The 26,305-nt window shown below is 44.5% G+C and overlaps 1 protein-coding gene across 8 annotated transcripts in view; it reads left to right on the top strand.

Moving 5' to 3' along the window:
- dlgap1b (discs, large (Drosophila) homolog-associated protein 1b) overlaps positions 1-26,305 on the top strand; it is a 273,834-nt gene that overhangs the window by 116,541 nt on the left and 130,988 nt on the right. For all 8 annotated transcript variants that reach the window (XM_052506344.1, XM_052506334.1, XM_052506318.1 and 5 more), the window contains 2 exons: positions 20,228-21,362; positions 24,127-24,344. In XM_052506344.1, the coding sequence (XP_052362304.1) occupies positions 20,304-21,362; positions 24,127-24,344 (1,277 nt within the window). In that variant the 5' untranslated portion in view covers positions 20,228-20,303. The remainder of the gene's footprint in view (positions 1-20,227; positions 21,363-24,126; positions 24,345-26,305) is intronic.

The following is a 26,305-nucleotide window of genomic DNA, read 5'->3' as shown; positions in this document are numbered from 1 at the left end:
CTTCGGAGGTCGGATGGTATCACCATACCGCATCCGTCCACGATTAATACTTGGGTGGATGACATGATAAAATGGCCTGAAATTACGTACGGGGACATTTTGAATGACTTCGTGCTCTCTTTGGGAGTAGATGGTTCCACTATGACAAATGACAAGAGTAGAGGCCTATCAGTACCTCCACAGTGGTAAGGCGGTCCGAGTTCTTTTTCACCAGGAGGAGGAAAAGGATTGGTATTTTTGAAGGCCAACGCTCATCCCAGCCAATCAAGCAGCTCCACCACTCAGCTTGGGTTCTTGTATCCAGAAACGGATCCGTAGAGACGGCTGGATGCGCGTGCATCGCTGGCCTTGGAAAGTCATGCAGCCTCAGTTTTGTGGAAGGTCGGCTCATAAGCAAAGTCACTTGCGTTTCTATGTTTTAACATTACTTAACATAAGTGATTACATCATACAAGCAGCATACATGTGTTGTGGTGACCGTTTACTATAATCCATAGGCTAACGTTATGATAGGAGTTCTCAGATTTGATCTATGATCAATCTCTGCATAACTTGCTCTTGCTATTGATGTTCATAGCCTGCTTTCTTTGTTCCTTTTATAGATGAAAGTGCGCAATACCGCCTTGTCTAGACACAGAATGATAAAATAGTCATGTTTAACATAGCAGTTAGAGCAAACGTTTTGTAGGATGAAAGCGGAATGTCGTGAGTTATTGGTTATGTTAACATGTATTTGTGGATCAACAGAACTGCTCTATTAGTGTGGGGAATCTGTAAGTATCCTGTCAAATCTCATGTTGGTGAAGCAAGGTGGGTTTATGGAGTCCAGGTGAGTAGGGTAGAAAACGTATTTAAACATGTCAGCATCACATCTTTAGTGTTATTGTTTTTCTGGGTGAATAGGGTTTGTAAAATATCATTGTGGTTGGGGGTTAATGCCCTAAAGCATGGTAAGTATAAGTGGTATGATCTCATTGGGAACAATAGCAAGGTACGTTAATGATGAAACATGCAGGTGTTCAAATCAAATCAAATCAAATTTTATTTGTCACATACACATGGTTAGCAGATGTTAATGCGAGTGTAGCGAAATGCATGTGCTTCTAGTTCCGACAATGCAGTAATAACCAACAAGTAATCTAACTAACAATTCCAAAACTACTGTCTTATACACAGTGTAAGGGGATAAAGAATATGTACATAAGGATATATGAATGAGTGATGGTACAGAGCAGCATAGGCAAGATGCAGTAGATGGTATCGAGTACAGTATATACATATGAGATGGGTATGTAAACAAAGTGGCATAGTTAAAGTGGCTAGTGATACATGTATTACATAAAGATGCAGTCGATGATATAGAGTACAGTATATACGTATGCATATGAGATGAATAATGTAGGGTAAGTAACATTATATAAGGTAGCATTGTTTAAAGTGGCTAGTGATATATTTACATCATTTCCCATCAATTCCCATTATTAAAGTGGCTGGAGTTGAGTCAGTGTCAGTGTGTTGGCAGCAGCCACTCAATGTTAGTGGTGGCTGTTTAACAGTCTGATGGCCTTGAGATAGAAGCTGTTTTTCAGTCTCTCGGTCCCAGCTTTGATGCACCTGTACTGACCTCGCCTTCTGGATGATAGCGGGGTGAACAGGCAGTGGCTCGGGTGGTTGTTGTCCTTGATGATCTTTATGGCCTTCCTGTAACATCGGGTGGTGTAGGTGTCCTGGAGGGCAGGTAGTTTGCCCCCGGTGATGCGCTGTGCAGACCTCACTACCCTCTGGAGAGCCTTACGGTTGAGGGTGGAGCAGTTGCCGTACCAGGCGGTGATACAGCCCGCCAGGATGCTCTCGATTGTGCATCTGTAGAAGTTTGTGAGTGCTTTTGGTGACAAGCCGAATTTCTTCAGCCTCCTGAGGTTCAAGAGGCGCTGCTGCGCCTTCTTCACGATGCTGTCTGTGTGAGTGGACCAATTCAGTTTGTCTGTGATGTGTACTCCGAGGAACTTCAAACTTGCTACCCTCTCCACTACTGTTCCATCGATGTGGATGGGGAGGTGTGTTTTGATTACGTTGATCACAGTCTTCACTCACACAATTGTTAATAATGGTATTTTCTCTGAATGTCTTTTTGTAACAAGCATTCTATCACAGGTGCAGAATGCAGTGTCCAGTGGGCCAACTGGCGAACGATTTTAAGATTTTGTGCGCTTCTGTCAGTGTAAAACGATCAAGCTCTCAACGGAAAGTGTCACTTTTACATGGGCTAGCGTCACGCGAATGCTGCCGGAAATAGAAACACAATTGCAACAAAGTCACTGTGACCACTGTGACGTTCCAGAATAAGGCGAGGGTGCCATTTGGTACTCAGCCATAGTCCGTCTGGTTCATCCTCTGGTTCTGCACACACACACACGCACGCACGCACGCACGCACACACACACACACACACACACACACACACACACACACACACACACACACACACACACACACACACACACACACACACACACACACACACACACACACACACACACACACACACACACACACACACTGATCACTGGTGTGATCCCACCCTGCCCTAAGAGCGTCAGAGGTTAAGCAGATAGCCCAGCATTAGTCTTAGCCATGGAGTATAGAGGCAATCCCATCAAAGGGCCTCAGCCAGTTGGTGGCCTGGTGGATGTGGACCATTAGGGTGAGTGCTGATTCCCAGAAGGGTCACATAGGCCTTTTTCATGCAATGTGGATTGTTTTTGCTTTGTTTGTTGTGTCTTTTTATTATATTTCCTGTCCTTTATGATTGTTTCCCAGCATTAGCGTGACTAAACCACAGTTTATTGCTTTATGTAATATAAATCTAAGTAGGTCACATAAGAGATTGACCCAACCAGAAATCCACCATAAGGCCATGGTGACAACATATAGGTTAAAGCTTAATTTCCTAAATAAGTTTTCTGTATAGAGCAGTTTGTAGGGGGGTTTAAGGGGGGCTTTAGTACCATATTTCAGTCCTACAGGCCCTGGTCAAAAGTAGTGCCCTACACAGGGAATAGGGTGCCATTTGGGGACGTAGATATTATGTTGAGGATGTGTCAACACATTAGCACCACACACAGTAGAGCACATGGAGGGATCAGGAACTCGTGGCTAACTTCAGGGTCTACATTTGCCCCACTTTGACGCTAACACCGGCAGACAGGTGCAGGTTACTCTACTGTGTATATATGTGTAGTTTAACTGCACTTCTGAGTAACAATAGTCTTCGGGGGTATATAAAAACAAACCTGCTTACTGGATTTTGTGATTTTTTTTTTGTGTGTGAATATATAAAACATATTCCCAAAAGTTCCTCTTGTGGTTCTACAAGACGTTTCATGTATTCATCCACAATATTTTATAATGTTAATAAACATAAAGAGACGAACGACGCTAGCTAACTCCCAAGGCCAAGGACAGACGGTTTCCTTCTGAACCTCTCAGCACTTCTCTACGTGCAGAAAGAGATGTCCCAGATATAGCCTGATTCACAAACTGCGACCACACCTGAGTTCCACCTCTGAAGGAATTGTTAGATATGTGTTCATTTGAAAAAGATTAAATCATGAAATAATCCAGTGTAACTTTTTGTAGGTCATCATCCTAAACTTGAAAGGCTAAAATGGATTTGGGGAATTTCAGTGTGTCTCACTTTTCGAAGAATTCTTAGAATACAAATTTAGTGAACGAAATGACTGGACTCTCTCACACACACACACACACACACACACACACACACAGTTTTTAATCTCAAACCATTTGGGTTAATAATAATAATATAATAATAATATTCTGAGTTTGTTGATTTGATTTTGTCGTGGTGTTACACAACAACACGTTGTGATATAATAGTAGTAACTTGGATGGCTGCAAATATAATGCATTATTTCCTGATCTCTGGCATTTACTGACCAGGCACAAAATTGTATGCATCCCAAATGGCACATAGTCCCTATATTGTGCACTACTTTTGGGGCCCTGGTCAAAAGGAGTGCCCTATGTATGGAGTAGGGTGTCAATGGGCTGTTTTCAAAAGTAGTGCACTATATAGGGAATAGGGTTCCATTTGGTATGCAATACTGACTGAGATGCCGTTCCATTCCTGAACAGGAATGGGGAAAAAATAGCCATTTAAATGCTTAGGGGAAGAGCCTGTGATTTTGCATGGTTCTCGTGTGCGCCCACTTGAAGTGAATGTCAGGAGTGGTAACTTGAATGGTAAACCACACGTATTATCCAGTTGGCGGTGGTGCAAACGTTTCACAGCTGCACACCAGTAGGTTTTTAAAAAAAGCATCGTTTCTGTTCAGAAAATCCATTTGTTTCCATGGATTGGAGTTATGGAATTAGGCTACGTATGGCTTTTTGATGGCTTACGTCATTTTACGGATGTCCACTTGATTTGAAAGATCCGCCTGAGCTATGCCTCAACTGAACAGATCGACCTTATGGCTGAGGGAGTCTGAATGTGGAAAAAACGGGAATGGAAAAACTGTGATGTTCTCGCTCTCGCTCTCGCTCTCTCTCACTCTCTCCCGCCATGACGTCACACCTTTCCACATGAATGGGACTTTCAACTTGAAAGGAAAATGTCAGTCACAGTCAGTTTATTTCCAAATCAAAGGATACCTTTGTGATCTAATGTGATCTCACATTTTTTTAAGGGAAGTAATGAAATGGTATGGGGGGTTTTAAGGTAAGTGGTACGCTGTTCAGCTAAAATTGTGTACAAATCTTTAATCAATATGATTACATTTGACATGATCACTTAGCACTGACTTTCAATATGACCCCACCTGATTTGGGGTACGCTGGTCTTTCTGCTGTGCCACAAAGTCTATACACTCTTAGAATAAAAGGTGCTAAGTAGAACCATACAGGGTTCTTCGGTTTGTCCAAAATAGTAGAACCCTTTTTGGTGCTAGGTAGAACCTTTTGCAATGGGTTCTATCTAGAACCCTCTATGTAGGTTTCTTCAAATAACCTCCTGTATATGGTTCTACCTACAGCACTCTATGAAGGGTTATGCCCAGCACCAAAAAGGGGTTCCCAGCCTTTTTAGCCTTTAAAATGGTTTTCTTTATGACAAGACATTACGTGTATCATAAGGCCTTTCTCTGGAGGCCTAGTTATACACTAACACAGTGGTGTTAGGAACATCCTGGTTCACAGGCCACATCAGGCCTGCAAGTCACATAATGCTGGCTTGCAAAGTGATGTGTAATTCCTTTTGGAATCCAGCCAGAGTTAGGATATCCAACAAGTAGAATTGTTAATCACCTGCAACCAGCTTTCAGAATAACTGTCAGGGTAGGGAAGATTGAACACTGAGACTACCTCAATCATCTAAACTGGAACAGCCATGTCAGTAATGGGTGCAATAAATCAAATTACTAACGAATTGGATTAGTTTAGAAAACTGTATGTTATGTGTCTCTGTGTAGCATAAAATGTATCAACCAATCAATGTACATGCAAAAACACATATTACAGTAAAACAAACAATTCAGAAAATCTCCCTGCAATAAAGCATGCTGGGAAATATTATATATGGTTCTATGTAGAACCCTTCTTGCATTCCAAATAATGCTTTTGTTGCCTTCCAAAGAATCATTAAAGAACCCTTTCTTCCAAAAAAATGGTTGTTAGAATGTTAAAGGTTCTAGGTAGAACCCTTTTCCTTACAAATAATTATTGTCTTCCAAAAAGTGTTCTTCTAATCAAAACAGTTCTTGGTAGAACCGTATGCCTCTGCAAATAACCCTTTTGTAGCATTCTCAGAAGTCCCAAACACATCTCTTGCACTGCCATACAAGCCTTTGGTCATTAATATGGTCCAATCCGGAAACTATCATTTCGAAAACAAAACGTTTATTCTTTCAGGTAAATACAGAACCGTTCCGTATTTTATCGAACGGGTGGCAAACCTAAGTCTAAATGTTGTCTTTATATCGCACAACCTTCAGTGTTGTCATAATTATGTAAAATTAGGGCAAATTAATTACGGTCTTCACACAGTTCGCAATGAGCTAGGCGGCCCAAACTGTTGCATATACCCTGACTCTGCTTGCACTGAACGCAGGAGAAGTGGCACATTTTCCCTAGTTAATATTGCCTACTAACATTAATTTATTTTAACTAAATATACAGGTTTATATACTAAATATACCGCCGTGACAGGTGGTCAGCCTGCCACGCAGTCTCCTCGGGGATTGCAATGTAATCGTCCATAATCGGTGTCCAAAAAGGCCGATTTACCGATTGTTATGAAAATTTGAAATCGGCCCGACCTCTAATTGTAGATAATGCATTTCCCCGGAATACCCTGTCATTTTTTGATATGAAGAAAATATATAGCTGATTCAAATTCAGAAATGAGCCGCTTGTAAAACCGCAGATCTCCTAGAAATTGAGTGAGCCCCTCTATAAAAATAGTTGGTCTCGTGGAAGATTTGTTCAATGTTCCCCTTTGATGTTTAATTTTTATGCCAGATGTCACTTTGGAGGATCTATATTTTATGAAGCAGATCACACATACTGTACACACTCAGTGAAAATGTTGGAATGATAAGTTGCGTCCCAAATGCCAGCCTATCCCGAGTGTATAGGGCCCGTAGGGCTCTGGTCAAAAGTAGTGCACTTTGTAGGGAATAGGTGCCATTTGGAATGCATACAATTTTGTAGATACATGCATCTATCATTTAAGAATGTTTTTAAGGGGGAGACAGCAATATTCGGTAGCGTTCAGCCAATAAATATAAAGCCTGTCTCTGGATGCCCCTAACAATCACCTCTCAGCTCAGTCAAGCAAAATCCACAGACAGATATATGTGTTGTAGTTCTTGTTTAAAGCCACTACTCAACTCCAAGTGTAAGAACTACAATCAGTCTCTAATTGACCTATGTATCTACTCTGCCTGCATCCCAAATGGAACCATATTCCCTTTATAGTGCACTACTTTTGACCAGAGCTCGTGACAAAAAGTCGTCCACTAAAAAGGGAATAGGGATTCTCTCACACGCTTCCTCATGCTCTCGTGGATGTGTTCCTCGTCTTACTTTAGCTGGAAGATAAACAGCTTAAAAATGTTGCTGATAAATGATTCATAAAGTAAAGTTCAGGCAGGCATGTTTGTAAAGAAGCTAAGAAATTGTGCAGCACAATTGTTCCTTGTCATCGATGTCCCTATCAGAAAATAGTCATAGGAAGTCATTGAGACCTGGTCAATATCAAATGTTCAACATGAGCTGGTAATTTGTGAGTTAGGAAAGGATGAAATAACAGAGGGGCAGATTGACTTAGTCTGTACTAATTAGCTCATGTTATGAAACAAACAACAATTTTGTCTGTCATTGTTTGTTGCCACTACAATTGCTGCCCTAACCTTGCTGCAACCCCTCCCCCTCCAAAAGGACGACAATGGAGATAATCGTTTAAGCTTTATTGTGTAATCCTTGTTGATTTTCTTTAATTGTATGCGGGGGCGTCACCGGCTGGAATGCCCTTGTGTATGTATTTAAAAAACGGTCTAATAAATTTCAATTCAATAGTCTGCCTCCAAAAATAATGCACTTACTTTTCACTTATTCATATTGTTTCTGCACCCAGTAGTGTTCAGACATGTCATAATGTTGTATTACAGCGTTTAACGTTCAGCGAAGATCAAAGCCATGGCTTTGTGGAGGGAAAGTTCTTCATACAGCATGGTTATCCTATGCGCAACGCACAGAAAGGCTCCTACTCTGTGGACCACATCACGTGCTTCCCCCTATAGGGAGGGGAGGTAATCTGTTCTACCTCACGATAAATTATTTCCAGGTTGGAGGGTAGAGAGCTCCTTCTTCACAGCGGCTCCACACCGGGGTAAATGCCTTTATAGATGCGCTCTAAGCTCCAAACTCTTGACCAGGCGCCCAGCGTCTGATGTCTGTGGAGGAAGATCGACGATCCAGGCCCAGGACCCCTTCAGCTGGCTTTTATTTTGCCTGCTCAGAAGGCCATGCAGTTAACTTCTAATAATATATAACTTCTCCCTTCTTCCCCTCCCGTGTGTACACACACACACACACACTCAGGCTTCTATTGATTGTGTGAAACCTCAAAGAGACAGTGTGCAAGAAGTTGCTTAGCTGTTTAGCATATTTATATCATAGCATTTATTTGCTTCAGTGACTGCCCGATGGCGGGGTGGAATAAATATAAAACTCTGATTAGGTTTGGGGTGTACACAGTTGTGTTCAAGGTGTGCTTTTAGCTTGTGGGTGACAATAAAATCAACAGAGAAATCCATTTCCTCAGTAGAGCCCAAACAAGCTTAGCCTTAGAGTAGAATATAGCCTGCTGTGCTGACGCAGTGGACGTAGCCTCAATGGTACCCTACACCAGTGGATCCCAAATGTTTTTTTGTGTTTTTTTTTTTACATTGTATTAAAGTGGAGACTCAGAGCTACAAAATGGTACATCATAAACTGCAGTTGAGGAACAATGAGAAAGTAATTTAGCTTTGAAAGTAGATCAACTTGTAAACTCATTTTTGGGTTTGGTACTACTACTGGAGAGCCCTTCTTTGAGCTGGATAGGCTCTTAAAAAGTAAGAGCCTATCCAGCTCAGCTAGAGGGAGTGATATTCAGTTAGCTGTTCCACATTTGTGTCTGGAAGTAGCTAGCAAGTTATCTTAGGTGCTTGACTGTGGTTGTTAGTACAGAACACTCAGATCAACCCTTAAAGAGATGGGTGGGGTTAAAGCTTAAGAGGGTGTGAACGATGCTGAATAGGTGTTGACCACACCTGAATATTCAACGATGCTGAATAGGTGTTGACAACACCTGAATAGTGTAGACAATGGATGGATGCGATTCCTGTCGGATGACATGGTTGTCCTTAGTTTGAAGATGTATTTCTTTCAATCATACTCAAATTCCACAGATTTCAAAAAGTGGGGAGCATACATTTAACATTAGCTAGCGAGCCAGCCAGCTAACGTTTGCTAGATAACAGTACACTTTAACTTGACATTGGGCTTATGCAGTTTTACTACGAAATAAATGTTTTTTAAAAGCAGCGTTAGACATGATTGCCTAGACACGCTGAAACTCTTGACCAGGCGCCCAGACCAATCCAAACGAATCTCTTGGCATGTCCAGCCCACTCATTACCTCAGCCAATCATGGCTAGCGGGAAGGTTCCTGACTTTTTCTATGGCTAAACCAACTAGGCTCATAATTTAACTATTTAATTTGTATTTACAGGTGGCATGCACGTTTGTACTAAGGCACATGAAAGTTCACATGTTCAAGAAGGCATTTCTGCCCAAAAAACAAAATAAACAAAACAAAATCAAAAAATGTCAGGGTCAAATGGCTCTCCTGTGAAGTACGCTTAGTTTCCTGAAACGGGTCACATATTGTATACTTACATATGAAAATAAGTACACAGTTTAAGTCTAATTTTAACCAGATTTCAACCACAAATGAACAATGCGATTTAAAGATTTGGTCATTTCAAATTGAAGTAAATATCCACCTAAATGTCATATTTTTCCCCTTAGGGATAGCAATAGTAGTGATGTTGGTCTTCTTTTTTTATGTGTATGTTGTAAACAAACATACACACAGAGATTGGGTCGTTTTGGGCTGTTCACTGCTCAGCAAAGATCAAAACGCCTGGACCCATTTACAGTAATTCCTGCCTTTTTGCTCATTTGAGATTTTTTTGGCTTGTCTGTAATCCTAGATAATGTGTGTTCCTATAGTGCTTGCCTTATCCTCGTGAATATCAGACTGTAAAATAAAACATGGTCAAAGTACTATAACACACATACAGTTGAAGTCGGAAGTTTATGAACACCGTCCCAACCGTGAAGCACGGGGTTGCAGCATCATGTTGTGGGGGTGCTTTGCTGCAGGGGGGACTGGTGCACTTCATTAAAACTGGAGTCATTAAAACTTGTTTTTCAACCACTCCAGAAATGTCTTGTTAACAATCTATAGTTTTGGCAAGTCGGTTAGGACATCTACTTTGTGCATGACACAAGTAATTGTTCCAACAATTGTTTACAGACAGATTATTTCACTTATAATTCACTATATTACAATTCCAGTGGGTCAGAAGTTTACATACACTAAGTTGACTGTGCCTTTTAACAGCTTGGAAAATTCCAGAAAATGATGTCATGGCTTCTGATAGGCTAAGTGACATCATTTGAGTCAATTCGGAGGTGTACCTGTGGATGTGTTTCAAGGCCTGCCTTCAAACTCAGTGGCTCTTTGCTTAACATGATGGGAAAATCAAAAGAAATCATCCAAGTCTGGTTTGTCCTTGGGAGCAATTTCCACACGCCTGAAGGTACCACGTTCATCTGTACAAACAATAATACACAAGTGTAAACACCGTCATACCGATCAGGAAGGAGATGCGTTCTGTCTCCTGGAGATGAATGTACTTTGATGCGAAAAGTCAATCAATCAATCCCAGAACAACAGCAAAGGACCTTGTGAAGATGTTGGAGGAAACAAGTACAAAAGTATCTGTATCCACAGTAAAAACGAGTCCTATATTGACATACAGTGAGGGGGAAAAGTATTTGATCCCCTGCTGATTTTGTATGTTTGCCCACTGACAAAGAATTGATCCGACTATAATTTTAATGGTAGGTTTATTTGAACAATGACAGACAGAATCACAACAAAAAAATCCAGAAAAACGCATGTCAAAAATGTTATAAATTGATTTGCATCTTAATGAGGGAAGTAAGTATTTGACCCCCTCTCAGTCAGAAGGATTTCTGGCTCCCAGGTGTCTTTTATACAGGTAACGAGAAGAGATTAAGAGCACACTCTTAAAGGGAGTGCTCCTAATCTCAGTTTGTTACCTGTATAAAAGACACCTGTCCACAGAAGCAATCAATCAACCAAACTCTCCACCATGGCCAAGACCAAAGAGCTTTCGAAGTATGTCAGAGACAAGATTGTAGACCTACACAAGGCTGGAATGGGTTACAAGACCATCGCCAAGCAGCTTGGTGAGAAGGTGACAACAGTTAGTGTGATTATTCGCAAATGGAAGAAACACAAAAGAACTGTCAATCTCCCTCGGCTTGGGGCTCCATGCAAGATCTCACCTCGTGGAGTTGCAATGATCATGAGAACGATGAGGAATCAGCCCAGAACTACACGGGAGGATCTTGTCAATGATCTCAAGGCAGCTGGGACCATAGTCACCAAGAAAACAATTGGTAACACATTACACCGTGAAGGACTGAAATCCTGCAGAGCCCGCAAGGTCCCCCTGCTCAAGAAAGCACATGTACATGCCCGTCTGAAGTTTGCCAATGAACAGCTGAATGATTTAGAGATCAACTGGGTGAAAGTGTTGTGGTCAGATGAGACCGAAATGGAGCTCTTTGTCAATCAACTCAACTCACCGTGTTTGGAAGAGGAGGAATGCTGCCTAGGACCCCAAGAACACCACCCCCACCGTCAAACATGGAGGTGGAAACATTATGCTTTTGGGGGTGTTTTTCTGCTAAGGGAACAGGACAACTTCACCGCATCAAAGGGATGATGGACGGGGCCATGTACAGTCAAATATTTGGTGAGAACCTCCTTCCCTCAGCCAGGGCATTGAAAATGGGTCGTGGATGGGTATTCCAGCATGACAATGACCCAAAACACACGGCAAAGGCAACAAATGAGTGGCTCAAGAGGAAGCACATTAAGGTCCTGGAGTGGCCTAGCCAGTCTCCAGACCTTAATCACATAGAAAATCTGTGGATGATCTGTGGATCATTTCTTTGTCAGTGGGCAAACGTACAAAATCAGCAGGGGATCAAATACTTTTTTCCCTCACTGTAACCTGAAAGGCTGCTCAGCAAGGAAGAAGCCACAGCTCCAAAACTGCCATAAAAAAAGCCAGACTACCGTTTGCCACTGCACATGGGGACAAAGATTGTACTTTTTGGAGAAATGTCCTCTGGTCTGATGAAACAAAAATAGAACTGTTTGGCCATAATGACCATCGTTATGTTTGGAGGAAAAAGGGGGAGGCTTGCAAGCCGAAGAACACCATCCCAACCGTGAAGCACGGGGGTGGCAGCATCATGTTGTGGAGGTGCTTTGCTGCGGGACGGACTGGTGCACTTCACATTTTGTGGGCAGAACTGAAAAGCGTGTGCAAGCAAAGAGGCCTACAAACCTGGCTCAATTACATCAGCTCTGTCAACTTATTGTGGGAAACTTGTGGAATTCTACCGGAAACATTTGTACCAAGTTTAAACAATTTAAAGGCAATGCTACCAAATACTAATTGAGTGTACGTAAACATCTGACCCACTGGGAATGTGATGAAAGAAATAAAAGCTGAAATAAATCATTCTCTCTACTATTATTCTGACATTTCACATTCTGAAAATAAAATGATGATCCTAACTGACCTAAGACAGGGGATTTTTACTAGGATTTAATTTCAGGAATTGTGAAAAACTGAGTTTCAATGTATTTGGCTAAGGTGTATGTACATTTCCGACTTCAACTGTACATGGTTGTTTTGTGCAGTGTTGTAGATGCAAAGCTGATTTTTATGTGAACAGACAATAAAGTAGGATCTTGTCTCATCTCATATCCTCGGTTGGAAAAAGCTGATGTCTTATTGGGTTATAATGAGAGTAGCTCGACCAGAGAGCCCTAAAATGGCCACAGCTCCAGCGTTGGACATACTGTAACTGTCTATCTGTATTACTACAGCGCCATACAAGTGTAATACTCAGTGTTAACTGCATACAACAGGCAACCACACAACTTACCAACACTGAGCTCCTATCACACCACACACACACACACACACAGAGTTTTCCACAGCTAACCTTGTGGGTTGTTTAGTCCCATTCTAACCCTACACCTCACCTGTACTCTTACCCTAAGCTTACTAATTATCCATGTATGACATTCCTGGGAGTGTGTAAACTAAAAAAAATATTACCATAGCATTTTTATATGTCCTCTATAGAAAATGTATCAATTGACCAATTTAGCACATTTGGGCAAACTCCTGGCAGACTTCTTACAAAATATAGTGTAGGAATGTAATGTTTCACTGGATCAGTCTGAAACTTTGCACACACACTGCTGCCATCTGCCGGCCAAAATGTAAATTACACATAAACTCCTATCAAATTGTATGGTCTTGCTCTTGCATTTCAAATATGATTAGGGGGAGAAAAAAATAAACTGCATGTTTTTTTGTTTGTATTATCTTTTACCAGATCTAATGTATATTCTCCTACATTAATTTCACAGTTCTACAAACTTCAAAGTGTTTCCTTTCAAGTGGCATCAAGAATATGCATATCCTTGCTTCACGTCCTGAGCTACAGGCAGTTAGATTTGGGTATGTCATTTTAGGCAGAAATTGAAGAAAAGAGTCCGATCCTTAAATTCTAACCCTAACGCTAATTCTAACCTTAACCCTAAACCCCCTCGAAATAGCTTTTGAGACTGTTGGGGACTAACAAAATGTCCCCAGTTGGTAAAATGTTTGTTCTTTTACTATTCTTTTGGTCCCCAACATCCACACACACACACACACACACACACACACACACACACACACACACACACACACACACACACACACACACACACAACACACACACACACACACACACACACACACACACACACACACACACACACACACACACACACACACACACACACACACACACACACACACACACACCAGAAACAGGTCCTGCTATAGTGGGGGTGTACTGCACAGTATAAGACATTGTGGCAGCATAACATCGTTCAAGATGGAGCTCCACCGCTCAGATGAAGCTTGTGATGTGTGCAGTGCACAGCTGACAGTTGGGAAGTGAAGGGAAGGCAACATGACCCAACATCAGATCCAGATTATCCCGAGCAGACTTGTAACTGTTAGGCAGCTGTGTCACAAATTGGCTGGCTATAGCCGCCAGGCCCTCTCTCTTATTTCGGCCACATTCTGTGCTCCAAAGGCTAAGAAAGGAATCTCTGTCACTCGACTGCAAATTCCTGTGTATAAAGTGCTCTCTGAGCTTCTTCTGTGTGTGTGTGTGTGTGTGTGTGTGTGTGTGTGTGTGTGTGTGTGTGTGTGTGTGTGTGTGTGTGTGTGTGTGTGTGTGTGTGTGTGTTCTGTGACTGTTTCTGTGTTCACCATTGCGAATATAGCGGCTGGGGGCTGGGAATTAGTGGAGATAAATAGTTCTATGTCATTTGTATTCTCTCAATAGAATATGCTTATCGGCCTAAGCGATATTTGATCCCTCTGTCTTACACAGAAATTGAAATATCATCATAATGTTCACAAACAGTTCAGTCCATCCTCAAGTAATGTAGCCTCCACATATTCCTCAAACAACACAATATACACACTGTCTTTGTCCCAAATGGCATTCTATTCACTACATAGTACAAAGGGCCTATATGGACCCTGGTCAAAATAAGTGCAATATTTTTGTTTAACCTTTATTTAACTAGGCAATTCAGTTAAGAACAAAATCTTATTTTTAATGACGGCCTAGGAACAGTGGGTTAACTGCCTTGTTCAGGGGAAGAATGACAGATTTGTACCTTGTCAGCTTGGGGATTCAAACTTGCAACCTTTCAGTTACAAGTCCAATTTCTCTAACCACTAGGCTACGCTGCCGCCCTAATATGTAGGGTTTAGGGTGCCATTTGGGACGCAGCACATGCATAATGTACGTACCCTACACTGGGGATTTAACCTGGGTAGCCGGGATCCAGGGACTGTCCCGGGAACACTCTTCACATTTCCCAAACAAATTAAATGGCAAGACCTGGGAAATTACAACATTTACCCCAATCTTGCACTAATGCAATTGTTCAAGACACACAAAATGAGCAGCATCAGATTAGCTCAATTTAATAGCACAGTATACAAACAGGTGGTCGCATGGAAGCCTTTAGCCCAGCGTATTTACGTCACACAAAGTCGCCATAAATTCAAAGCACACGCATAATTGATACTGCTGGACTACGCAAGGGACCCAGATGCAGTTAATAAACCCTACAGAACAGCTCTACAGTCTAGCCTATAGAAGAACGCATGCCTCTTTGAGCTGTCATTGTGACTCTTCAGACAAGACCAAAATGTGGTAGGCTTATGCTCAGTTCACTGCATGGGCATCTCTGTCACAGACAGAAAAAAAACCTTCTCCTGTCCTAGAGCCTAGGCTATTTTCCTACCCAGTACCAATCCCACGTAAACCCGAACTCTTGACTCGTGTCTAGGCTGAAAATTCCTAACTTTATTCTGTAATGCATAGGTTGCATTGTCGAAGCACATGTTTGGCCTATGCTTATACAAATACCATCATAGCATTTTCCCTGCTTTTGCGCTGTCTCGTACTTGCTGCCGATATGAGAGCTTCGGTAGAGAATGTGTGGTCAACAGACGGTATGAGAGTATATATTTTTTATTGTTTTTAACCTTTATTTAACTAGGCAAGTCAGTTAAGAACAAATTCGTATTTTCAATGACGGCCTAGGAACAGTGGGTTAACTGCCTGTTCAGGGGCAGAACGACAACCTTCCGGTTACTAGTCCAACGCTCTAACCACTAGGCTACCCTGCCGCCCCAATGAATATTTTAAAAGAGAGTTGGTCCCTGTTAAGATACCTTGATATTGAAACGTATGTCCACGCTTCATCTCTCTTTCATCTCTCTTCCCGTTATTCGTGAGCTAATCTGCTGTCTGTATTACCATCAACTCGATTCGACCAAATATAGGAGATATTCTGTCATTCAGTGTCATTCGTTATCAAGCAAGCTCAGCAACTTTGGTCATTTTCCTTTTGTTTGACTGCAGTTTGTATGATTCCACAACACTATTTCAAGGGGCGCTCCGGGTCGAGATAGCCCACTGCTGAAATGCGCTGAATTAATTGAGGAACATGATAGTGCTCTGAGTTTATGAACGGCCTGTTTCATAATTCACAACAATGTCATTGGCGATCAAAGATAGTTATACTGCGGTTACTAAATATCAGTTTCATTTGCTCTGAAATCTTTACATAGTGGTGTAGGCAAGGTGGCGCAGCAGCCCTCTTATTTGAGGAGAGCCCTGGCATAGTGACCATATCTTGGCTTTGAACTTTTGAAGTGGGAACTTCCTATTTGGGCACTTTAATTTATGCGGTATTTCCCCGGACTCCCGGGATAAATATGAATTATTCCGGTTTTGAAACTTGGTACATTTTCTGGAAAATATGAATCCCTACTGTCAACAGACCCTATTAAACAGCTTTGATATAATTCCATTCCTCCGTTTTCTGTCTCTCTTGTTGTTTGACTTGTTTCCTCCAGTGCACTGTTCTTTCCTCCTTCGCCAGCAAGCACAGTGGATCTGGGCCGAACCGGCTGAGAGTCGGTCGGCAGTATTACTTATGGCTAGGACGCGGGGATTGAGCTCAGGCCGATTCCGGTGTGAGTTATCTGGGTCTGGCAGATGAGATTACATGGGCTGCTTTATATAGTGAACATTTCACAATTTATTTTTCTATATTTTCTCATTGTTTCTGTGATCAAAAAAAATACAAGTCCTGTGAAGTATTTTAATACTTTGATACTTTGTGCAAGGCAATTGATGAGCATGAAAAACTTTGTGGACGGAGCCACTCTAGTGGCGCAGTGACTGAAGGCACTGCACCGCAGGGAAAACTGTTTTGCTACAGATGCTGGTTTGAGACCCCACCGGGAGAGCCATGAGACGTCGCACAATTGGCCCAGCATTGTCCGAGTTAGAAGAGGGTTTTTCCGGCCCTGGATGTCTTTCTTGCATCGCGCTGTAGCGACTCCCGTGGCGGGCTAGGGAGTTTGTTTAAATTTGCATTGGGCGGCTTGTGGGGGAATTCTGGTAAAATGCCAGCAAAGTTGGCTGAATTCCGGTAGACGGAAACGGCCCGATGTACTTGGGCCGATTCTGGGCCGTCATTCATTTTGATTCCGGGCCGAGTCCAAAACCTGATTCTGGGCCGATTTAATCAGTTCCGGCCCCCTGGAAGAAGGCAGCTTCTGGGCCGATTCCTCATTGCTAGCTGGGTCTCCTCCCCTCTTTTGCTTGCTTTTATTTACCTCAGTGGCCTTTGGTTGCGTGTTATAAATCGCTGTAATGAATTCCCTCTGCTAGCTAAGCCTCGGCGCTCTGTGCTGCTATGCTCTGTCAGAGCTCTGCTCTGGGTGCTTGCACCCTTGTTATTTTCCCATTATCCTCACCTCCCAGTCCATTGGACTAAGTGACAGTTGGAGTTTTTGCAGCTGTGTGTGTGTGTGTGTATCTCAGGTGGCTGGTGACACCCTAATTTGGGACATGCTCATATTAATGTCTGAAATGGAGTAAATGGAATGGTATTGACACATCAAACACCTTGTGTTTGATACTATTCCATTCATTCCAGTCATTATTATGAGCCGTCCTCCCCTCTCCAGCATCCTGTGTGTGTGTGTGTGTGTGTGTGTGTGTGTGTGTGTGTGTGTGTGTGTGTGTGTGTGTGTGTGTGTGTGTGTGTGTGTGTGTGTGTGTGTGTGTCTGTGTGTGTGTGTCTGTGTGTCTGTGTCTGTGTCTGTGTGTGTCTGTGTGTGTGTGTGTGTGTGTGTGTGTGTGTGTGTGCGCGCGCGTGCGTGCGTGCGTGCATTTGTCTGTGTGGTTGTGCATACTGCATCCTGTTTCTGTGTGTTAAAGGTGGTGTTAAAGGACCTCAAGAATGCCACTGTTTTCATGTCACTATATGAGGAAGGGCTATTATTACCTGTTGGCTGCAGTGACCCAGGCTCTGCAGGCTTGTAGAGGCCCATTAGTCTGGAGGAAGAGTCCCATTAGTCTGGAGGAAGAGGTAGTGGAGAGGTAGAGCCTCAGGACTCTGTCTGCAGATACTGCAATCTGGCCCAGCTCAAATGACTGGAAGGACTTAGATCAGGACCAATATTAAAAGTGTCTCAGAATAAGTGACGATCTAGGATCAGTTTTCCCTTTTAGATGATAATGAATGGGATAATATGGACAGGGAGGACCAGATCCAAGATCAGCACTCCTATTCTGAGACATTTTGTGAATATAGGCCCATAGGGATATAAACACAGCAACAAAAGAAACTTCCTCTCACTGTCAACTGCGTTTATTTTCAGCAAACTTAACGTGTGTAAATATTTGTATGAACGTAACAAGATTCAACAACTGAGACATAAGCTGAACAAGTTCCACAGACATGTGACTAACAGAAACTGAATAATGTGTCCCTGAACAAAGGAGGGGGGGTCAAAATGAAAAGTAACAGTCAGTATCTGATGTGGCCACCAGCTACATTAAGTACTGCAGTGCATCTCCTCCTCATGGACTGAACCAGATTTGCCAGTTCTTCCTGTGAGATGTTACCCCACTCTTCCACCAAGGCACCTGCAAGTTCCCGGACATTTCTGGGGGGAATGGCCCTAGCCCTCACCCTCCAATCCAACAGGTCCCAGATGGCATTAAGATCCGGGCTCTTCACTGGCCATGGCAGAACACTGACATTCCTGTCTTGCAGGAAATCACGCACAGAACGAGCAGTATGGCTAGTGGAATTGTCATACTGGAGGGTCATGTCAGGATGAGCCTGCAGGAAGGGTACCACATGAGGGAGGAGGATGTCTTCCCTGTAACGCACAGCGTTGAGATTGCCTGCAATGACAACAAGCTCAGTCCGATGATGCTGTGACACACCGCCCCCAGACCATGACGGACCCCCCACCTCAAATTGATCCCGCTCCAGAGTACAGTCCTCAGTGTAATGCTCATTCAATCGACGATATACGCAAATCCGACCATCACCCCTGGTGAGACAAAACCATGACTCATCAGTGAAGAGCAATTTTTGCCAGTCCTGTCTGGTCCAGAGACGGTGGGTTTGTGCCCATAGGCGACATTGTTGCCGGTGATGTCTGGTGAGAACCTGCCTTACTACAGGCCTGCAAGCCCTCAGTCCAGCCTCTCTCAGACTATTGCAGACAGTCTAAGCACTGATGGAGGGATTGTCCGTTCCTGATGTAACTCGGGCAGTTGTTGCTGCCATCCTGTACCTGTCCCGCAGGTGTAATGTTCGGATGTACCGATCCTGTGCAGATGTTGTTACACATGGTCTGCCACTGCGAGGACGATCAGCTGTCCGTCCTGTCTCCCTGTAGCGCTGTCTTAGGCGTCTCACAGTACGGACATTGCAATGTATTGCCCTGGCCACATCTGCAGTCCTCATGCCTCCTTGCAGCATGGCTAAGGCACGTTCACGCAGATGAGCAGGGACCCTGGGCATCTTTATTTTGGTGTATTTCAGAGTCAGTAGAAAGGCCTCTTTAGTGTCCTAAGTTTTCATAACTGTGACCTTAATCGCCTACCGTCTGTAAGCTGTTAGTGTCTTAACAACCGTTCCACAGGTGCATGTTCATGAATTGTTTATGGTTCATTGAACAAGCATTTGGAAACAGTGTTTAAACCCTTTACAATCACGATCTGTGAAGTTATTAGGATTTTTTACGAATTATCTTTGAAAGACAGAGTCCTGAAAAAGGGACGTTTCTTTTTTTGCTGAGTTGATCTATCTGTAATTGGGTGACTATTCCCTGACTATTTATTGGAGCTTGCTCCCTCTCATTCTTCTTAGCGGAAACAAACCCATCTACCGTATTAAATTCAAGCATATGCCTGAGATGGAACTTGAAGGGCACTATTCTTGCTCCCTCTCACTCACACTTTAATTCTCTAACTCAACCCCCGCTTTTCTCCCCCTCTGTCTCTTTTTCCCCCCTGGTGTAATCAAATTCACCAGAGCAAACATAAATGTTTGAAGACAAGCTTGAGGAGCGATTCGGAAGTCAGGAAATGCATGCAAAATGAACCGACTGCTATATTTAGATAGCCTTGAATGACAGAGGAAAGAGATGAATAGGACTACCAGTGTCAACACCGCTGTCGGTTCTCGTCTGCCGAGGAGTGCCAAAAGACATTCTCATCAGCTTTAGACAATGACTATGCTAAGAGCCTATGCAAATATGTGCGCTAGTAATTCTCTCCCTCTTGCTCTGTGTCTCTTTGTTTGTCTCTTTTTGTTGTCGCTCTGTTTGTCTGTTCTGCCCGGGTCTGTCTGTGTCCACAGAGCTTATTTTAGCGCCCCTCCGGGTTCCGGACTTCCTCCGCAGCTGTTAGATGCGTCTGTACCCTGATCTGTGACAATGACTATGAAAGGCTTGTCGAGTAGCCGGAGACACCATCACACAGTGACCTGTGACCCCTCCTATGACTCCATGACCCTGGGGCGCCAAGCCCGGCCCTACCTGCTGAACCCAGGCGATGCCCACCCGGCCGACCACCCGTACTATGCCCAGCGAAGCTCCTTCCAGTCTGAGTGCGGGCCCTACCCTGACCTGGCTAGCAGCACCTTCCCCCGAAGACAATACAGCTCCCACCACGAACTGAAGGATGAGTGTGCTGTGGTGCCTTACACCGGAGGCCAAGGGGGAAGCATTAAGGGGGGCGGTGGTGGAGGAGGAGGAAGCAACAACCGAATTCCACCGAATCTTCTGGAGCAGTTTGAGCGGCAGGCGCCGGTGCGGCACGACGGCTACCACACGCTGCAGTACAAGCGCACAGCGGTGGAGCACCAGCGCAGCGACAGCCCCGGAAGGATCCGCCATCTTGTCCACTCGGTCCAGAAACTTTTCACCAAGTCCCACTCCCTGGAGGGCCCATCGGGGGGCAGGGTGAACGGGGGCAAGGCCAGCCCCGACGACCCGCCCTCCAATTCAGGCACCCTGAAGCACAGCAGCAAGCGCAGCAAGAGCAAAGACCGCAGTAGGTCGGAGCCCAAGATGCGCTCGGCCATCTCAGGCTACTGGAGCTCGGACGACACCCTGGACCGTGAGATGTGCCTGTACCATCACCACAGCCCCAGCCCGGGAGGCATGCCCTCTGGGGTGATGACCATGGGCCGCCACCCAGAGAAGTCCCAGTCACAGTACTTCATGGAGCAGTACAACACCATCAGCGCCCACTCACTGAAGACGTCGCGGAGCAACAATGACGTCAAGTGTTCTACGTGCGCCGGGTTGCCAGGACTGGGCACGGGCATGGACGGAACTGGCCAGCTGCTGAAGAAGAGCTCTTGGTCATCCACACTGACGGTCAGCAGGGCAAGGGAGGTCTACCAGAAGGCATCGGTCAACCTGGACAAAGCCCTTGTCAAGGCTGAGACCTGCCAGCAGGGGGGCCGGCCAACCTTTCAATTCCTCCAGGTATGACAACAACTCTTCTTCTTCTCCAGAACTCCCAACTTCACACCTCCATATCCATCCATCCATCCATGTCCTACCAGAGACTCATATGTGTGTGTGGAGACCCCTGGTCCCCTGTATGTCCACTGTCCCTTGAGACAGAGACAGAGATGGAGAAGGGGAGAGGAGAGGAGGTAAGGAGGAGCAGACTTAATCTCTCTCTCTCTATCAGCCACTCTTTGGGGACCAAAAAATGTTTAATGTGACACATCCTCATTTGTGTTGAATGTTAGGTGTCCTCATGTGTTGAATGTGAGACGTTCTCATTTGTGTTGAATGTGAGACATAATTTGTGTTGAATGTTAGGTGTCCTCATGTGTTGAATGTGAGACGTTCTCATTTGTGTTGAATGTGAGACGTCATCCTCCGCACCTTTAAGTTGATGCATCCTGTTCCATATCATCCCAGGTTGTGGACCCCATTTCATTTGTCTCATGTCCTTTACATCATTACATGTATGTGTTTTTTGTAATGTCCTGTGACAGCCTTGTAGCTGCTTTGGTTCTGGGTGCTGAAATTACTGTGTTTGTGCTTGTGGATTTCTATGTGGAAGGATTGCTTGTGGAGCCATTACTTATTTATATTATCAACTGGATTAGCCTTTAAGCTGATCTTTTACAATCACTGCATGCAGTATATTTACTTGGAAATCAGCATGACCCCATACACAGGACGTGGACATAGACTGAACGGGCTGCTGACGTAAGATCAGAGAGAGGGGAACAGAATGAATGCAAAGTGGAGAAAAGCACATATCCCTGAGCCTGGTGGCACCACTGTGCTCTCTCTCTCTCTCGCTCTCTGTTTGTTTGGGAGAAGATGAAAGAGGAAATGATTCAACTCGGACACATCCCCCTCATCTGACTGGGTGAACTGCAAACAGAAGCCCGGGGGGAGGCGAGGAAGAGAAAGAGAGAGAGGGACTAAGAGATAATAGGAGAACGAGAGAGACACGGAGAGAGGCATGAAGAGAGAGAGAGACATAGAGAGACGGAGAGAGAGAAAGAGACACGGAGAGAGAGAGAAAGAGACACGGAGAGAGAGAGAAAGAGACACGGAGAGAGAGAGAGAGAGAGAGAGAAAGAGACACGGAGAGAGAGAGAAAGAGACACGAGAGAGAGAGAGAGAGAAAGACAGACAGAGAGACAGACAGACAGACAGACAGACAGACAGACAGACAGACAGACAGACAGAAAGAGACACGGAGAGAGAGAGAGAGACACAGAGACACAGAGACACGGATACACAGAGAGAGACACTGAGACATGGAGAGAGAGGGAAATAGAGACAGTGTGGAGAGGGAAAGACTGGAAGAGAGAGAGAGAAAGTAAGAAGGACTAAGAGAGAGATCTTTGCAGCCATGCATTTTAACAGCTTCTCCAATCGATCAGATCAAGGACGGGTGGTGTTCTTGCAGCAGTAGCAGCATTCCTCCTGTCCCGACCTGAAAAAAAGCTGCCGCTCTCTTTCTTTAACAGAGCGAGGGAAGAAAAAAAGAAGCACTGTCAAAGAAGAGACAGGACACTTTTCACAGGCGAGCACTTTTGAAATTCGAAAAAGAAGCAGAACTTCTTTTTCGATTTGGAGTGACATGTTGTTTAATTCTCCTGCTGCGATGTGATCTTGTTTTCCGCATCTCGCCGTTCACACACACTTACAGTTGTCCCCATTCACACACGCACGCATGCACACACACACACACACACACACACACACACACACACACACACACACACACACACAGACACTCAGCCAATCTCCTCCCAGGGTCAAAGTTCCTCGGCAGTGTATTGAACCTCTCGAATGTAGATGGCCGTACAGTGCTTCTGTTTGTGTAATACTTTAGCTTTATTTGGCAGGGTGTTATGTTTGTTTCTGTTTTAGATGACAAGAGACATTGGCTGCATTCCAAACATGTAAAAGACACACCCTCTCTCCTCAGCCCTCAAATGAAGTGGGCACTTCTGATGACATACCATGACGTAGGATGAGTTGACACTTGTGGCATATAATTGGTGTCATTCGAGTCCTCACCAGTTCCTAGATATTCTCTCTCTTTGGCGTTTTCGCTTGTTAACCCTGAGGTCAAAAACGAGTTGTCTCCCTAGTAAACGGCCTGTTGAATGATTCTCATGCCATTGATTATTCAGACACTCTGCTTCTATTCTAAATGACACCCTATTCCCTATATAGTGCACTACTTTTATCCAGAGCCCTATAGGCCATTTGGGATGCAATCTTCTCTCCGTAGTGCTCCTCTCTGCCTTTCGCCTCCACATCAACCCCCCCTAAAAGCCACTCACACTGGAGACCAGCAGCGCTGGGGCAGAACACAACTTCCTTTGTTTATTCTCTCCCTTTTTCACCGAGGCGGAGATGTCTTCTTTGCCTGCCTCTTTTTACACATTCATTAAGACAGACAGACAGGGTTGGAGAGTTTAGACATTTCAGTCCAAACAGTTCACTCCTCAGTTTGATATGCGACTGGGAGCAGCACAAAGGAGGGCCTCTGGTCTCTACACTCTATTTGGTATGGTTCTAATACACCCCATGCAGAGTTCAGCGGTTGGCGGCTGGGTGGGTATAGAGCATTCTTTGGACAATCCTATTCCCGGGCTGGGATTGGCTGGGACAGGGTTCAGCCAGGGTTCAGAGTTGGGTGTTGTGAGTGGGTCATCGCTCTGACAACGGTCACTGGCATGTTCTCACGGTCTTCGGCCCACAGGTGCCCCAGGACGAGTGGAGTGGGGGATTCTCGCCCCTGGGGAAGGATGAGGAGATCCCATGTCGGCGGATGCGCAGCGGCAGCTACATCAAGGCCATGGCAGAAGAAGACAGCGGTGACTCAGACTGCAGCCCCAAGCCCTCGCCAAAGGTGCAGGCACGCCGGGCCAGCTACCTGAAGGCCACACAGCCATCGCTCACCGAGATGACCACCCTCAAGTGAGTAGATGCGTACTAGCTCTTCCCTTATGTTCGATTTGGCCGACACCGTTTATGTTCCGAGTTAATTTGACCCACACGGTAAGTACATCAAGATCATAAATATATGATTTTACCCTGCCAAAATGTATTTTCTGGTAGCTGAGAATGTCCTCTTTCATATGCCTTTTCCCCTGAGTTGATCGTCCCAACTGTTCAAAATGTATAGCCAAATGTTTGATTACTGTACCAAAGTCGTAATTCAATCAGATTATGACATTTTTTGCATTTGTTTTGCCAAACTTCGGATCACTGTACCTCTGCCTCTGAACATCACAGGGAAAACATACTTATATCCTTGTGATCATCATTGGTAAAGCTCTACTGCACATTTATCTCTAGCACAAAGATCAATGTCAAATTTACTTCCAATTTACTTCAGATCATACTTACGGTATATCTAAGTGATCGGCTTGGTTGCACCCTTCCCGTGCAGAAAGCAGCTTGTTTCTAGGTTCAAAGGTTACATAGGTCAAATTGCTGGTGGCAAACTGTGGATCAAATTCATTTCAGATCGGTGTTCCTCAGCGTATGTAATGTAGGCGCAGGGAGTCGGGAAGCAGGTGTAGTTAGGGAGTTTAATAACAATGAGCGATACAAAACAAGAGAAGCGTCTGACATGGAAACACAAACAATACTACCTGCTGACTGATAACAAAAGAGTGCTATATAAAGGGTCATTAATCAAGGGAGAAATGAAGTCCAGGTGTGACTGATGAGACGCAGGTGTACGTAAAGATGGTTGCCAAGACAGGTGGTTAGTAAACCTGCAACGTCGAGTACTGGAGAGGACGATGCCGGCCAGGAGGACGGACCCGAGGTGGAATTCTTGGATGATGTTGGGATCTAGAATGTCATCCACCGGAACCCAACACTGCTCCTCTGGATCTTACCCCTCCCAGACCACCAGTTACTGGAGCCGATCCCCACGACATCGGGAGTCCAGGAGTGATCTGATAGCATAGACGGAGCACCCCTCGATGTCCAAGGGAGGCTGAGGGATGTCATTGGGGACGGCATCAGCCAGAGGGCCAGGAACCACCAGCCTGAGGAGGAAAAGATGGTGAGATCCGTTACTTAGTGGGGAGTTGTAATCTGTAAGTTACCTTGTTGACCCTCCGGAGGACCTTGAACGGCCCCACGAACCGGGGACTCAGCTTCTTACAGGGTAGGCGGAGCGGGAGGTTCCTGGTGGAGAGCCAGACATGTTCACCAGGATGGAAAACAGGAGTCTCACTGCGGTGGCAGTTTGCCTGCTCTTTCTGATGGTGGGCTGGAGTCTCATGTGGACATTGTTCCATACCTCGTCTGAATGCCTGAACCACTCGTCCACCACAGGAGCTTTGGTCTCTCTTGGAGTCCACTGAGCCAAGACTGGCTGTTAACCCAGAACACAGTGGAAGGCAGTCAGTTCGGTGGAGGAGTGTCAAATCAAATCAAATGTGATTTGTCACATGCACCGAATACAACAGTGAACTGTGAAATGCTTACTTACAAGCCCTTAACCAACAGTGCAGTTCAGTTCAAGAAATAGAATATTTACAAAATAAACTAAAGTAAAAATAAAAAGTAACACAGTAGAATTACATAACAATAACGAGGCGATATACAGGGGGCCCGGTACCGAGTAAATGTGTGGGGGTACAAGTTAGTTGAGGTAATTTGTACATGTAGGTAAGGGAGAGCATCCTGGCTGGTTGCATCACTGCCTGATATGGCAACCGCCCGGCCTCCAACCGCAAGGCACTACAGAGGGTAGTGCGTACAGCCCAGTACATCACTTGGGCCAAGCTTTCTGCCATCCAGGACCTCTATACCAGGCGGTGTCAGAGGAAGGCCCTAAAATTGGCAGACTACAGCCACCCTAGTCATAGACTGTTCTTTCTACTACCGCACAGCAAGAGGTACAGGAGTGCCAACTC

Source organism: Oncorhynchus keta, chromosome 4 (genome assembly GCF_023373465.1).
Source record: "Oncorhynchus keta strain PuntledgeMale-10-30-2019 chromosome 4, Oket_V2, whole genome shotgun sequence".
Taxonomy (NCBI): domain Eukaryota; kingdom Metazoa; phylum Chordata; class Actinopteri; order Salmoniformes; family Salmonidae; genus Oncorhynchus; species Oncorhynchus keta.
The sequence above is the reverse complement of the archived record's forward strand: the minus strand, read 5'-3'. Positions and strand labels throughout refer to the sequence as shown.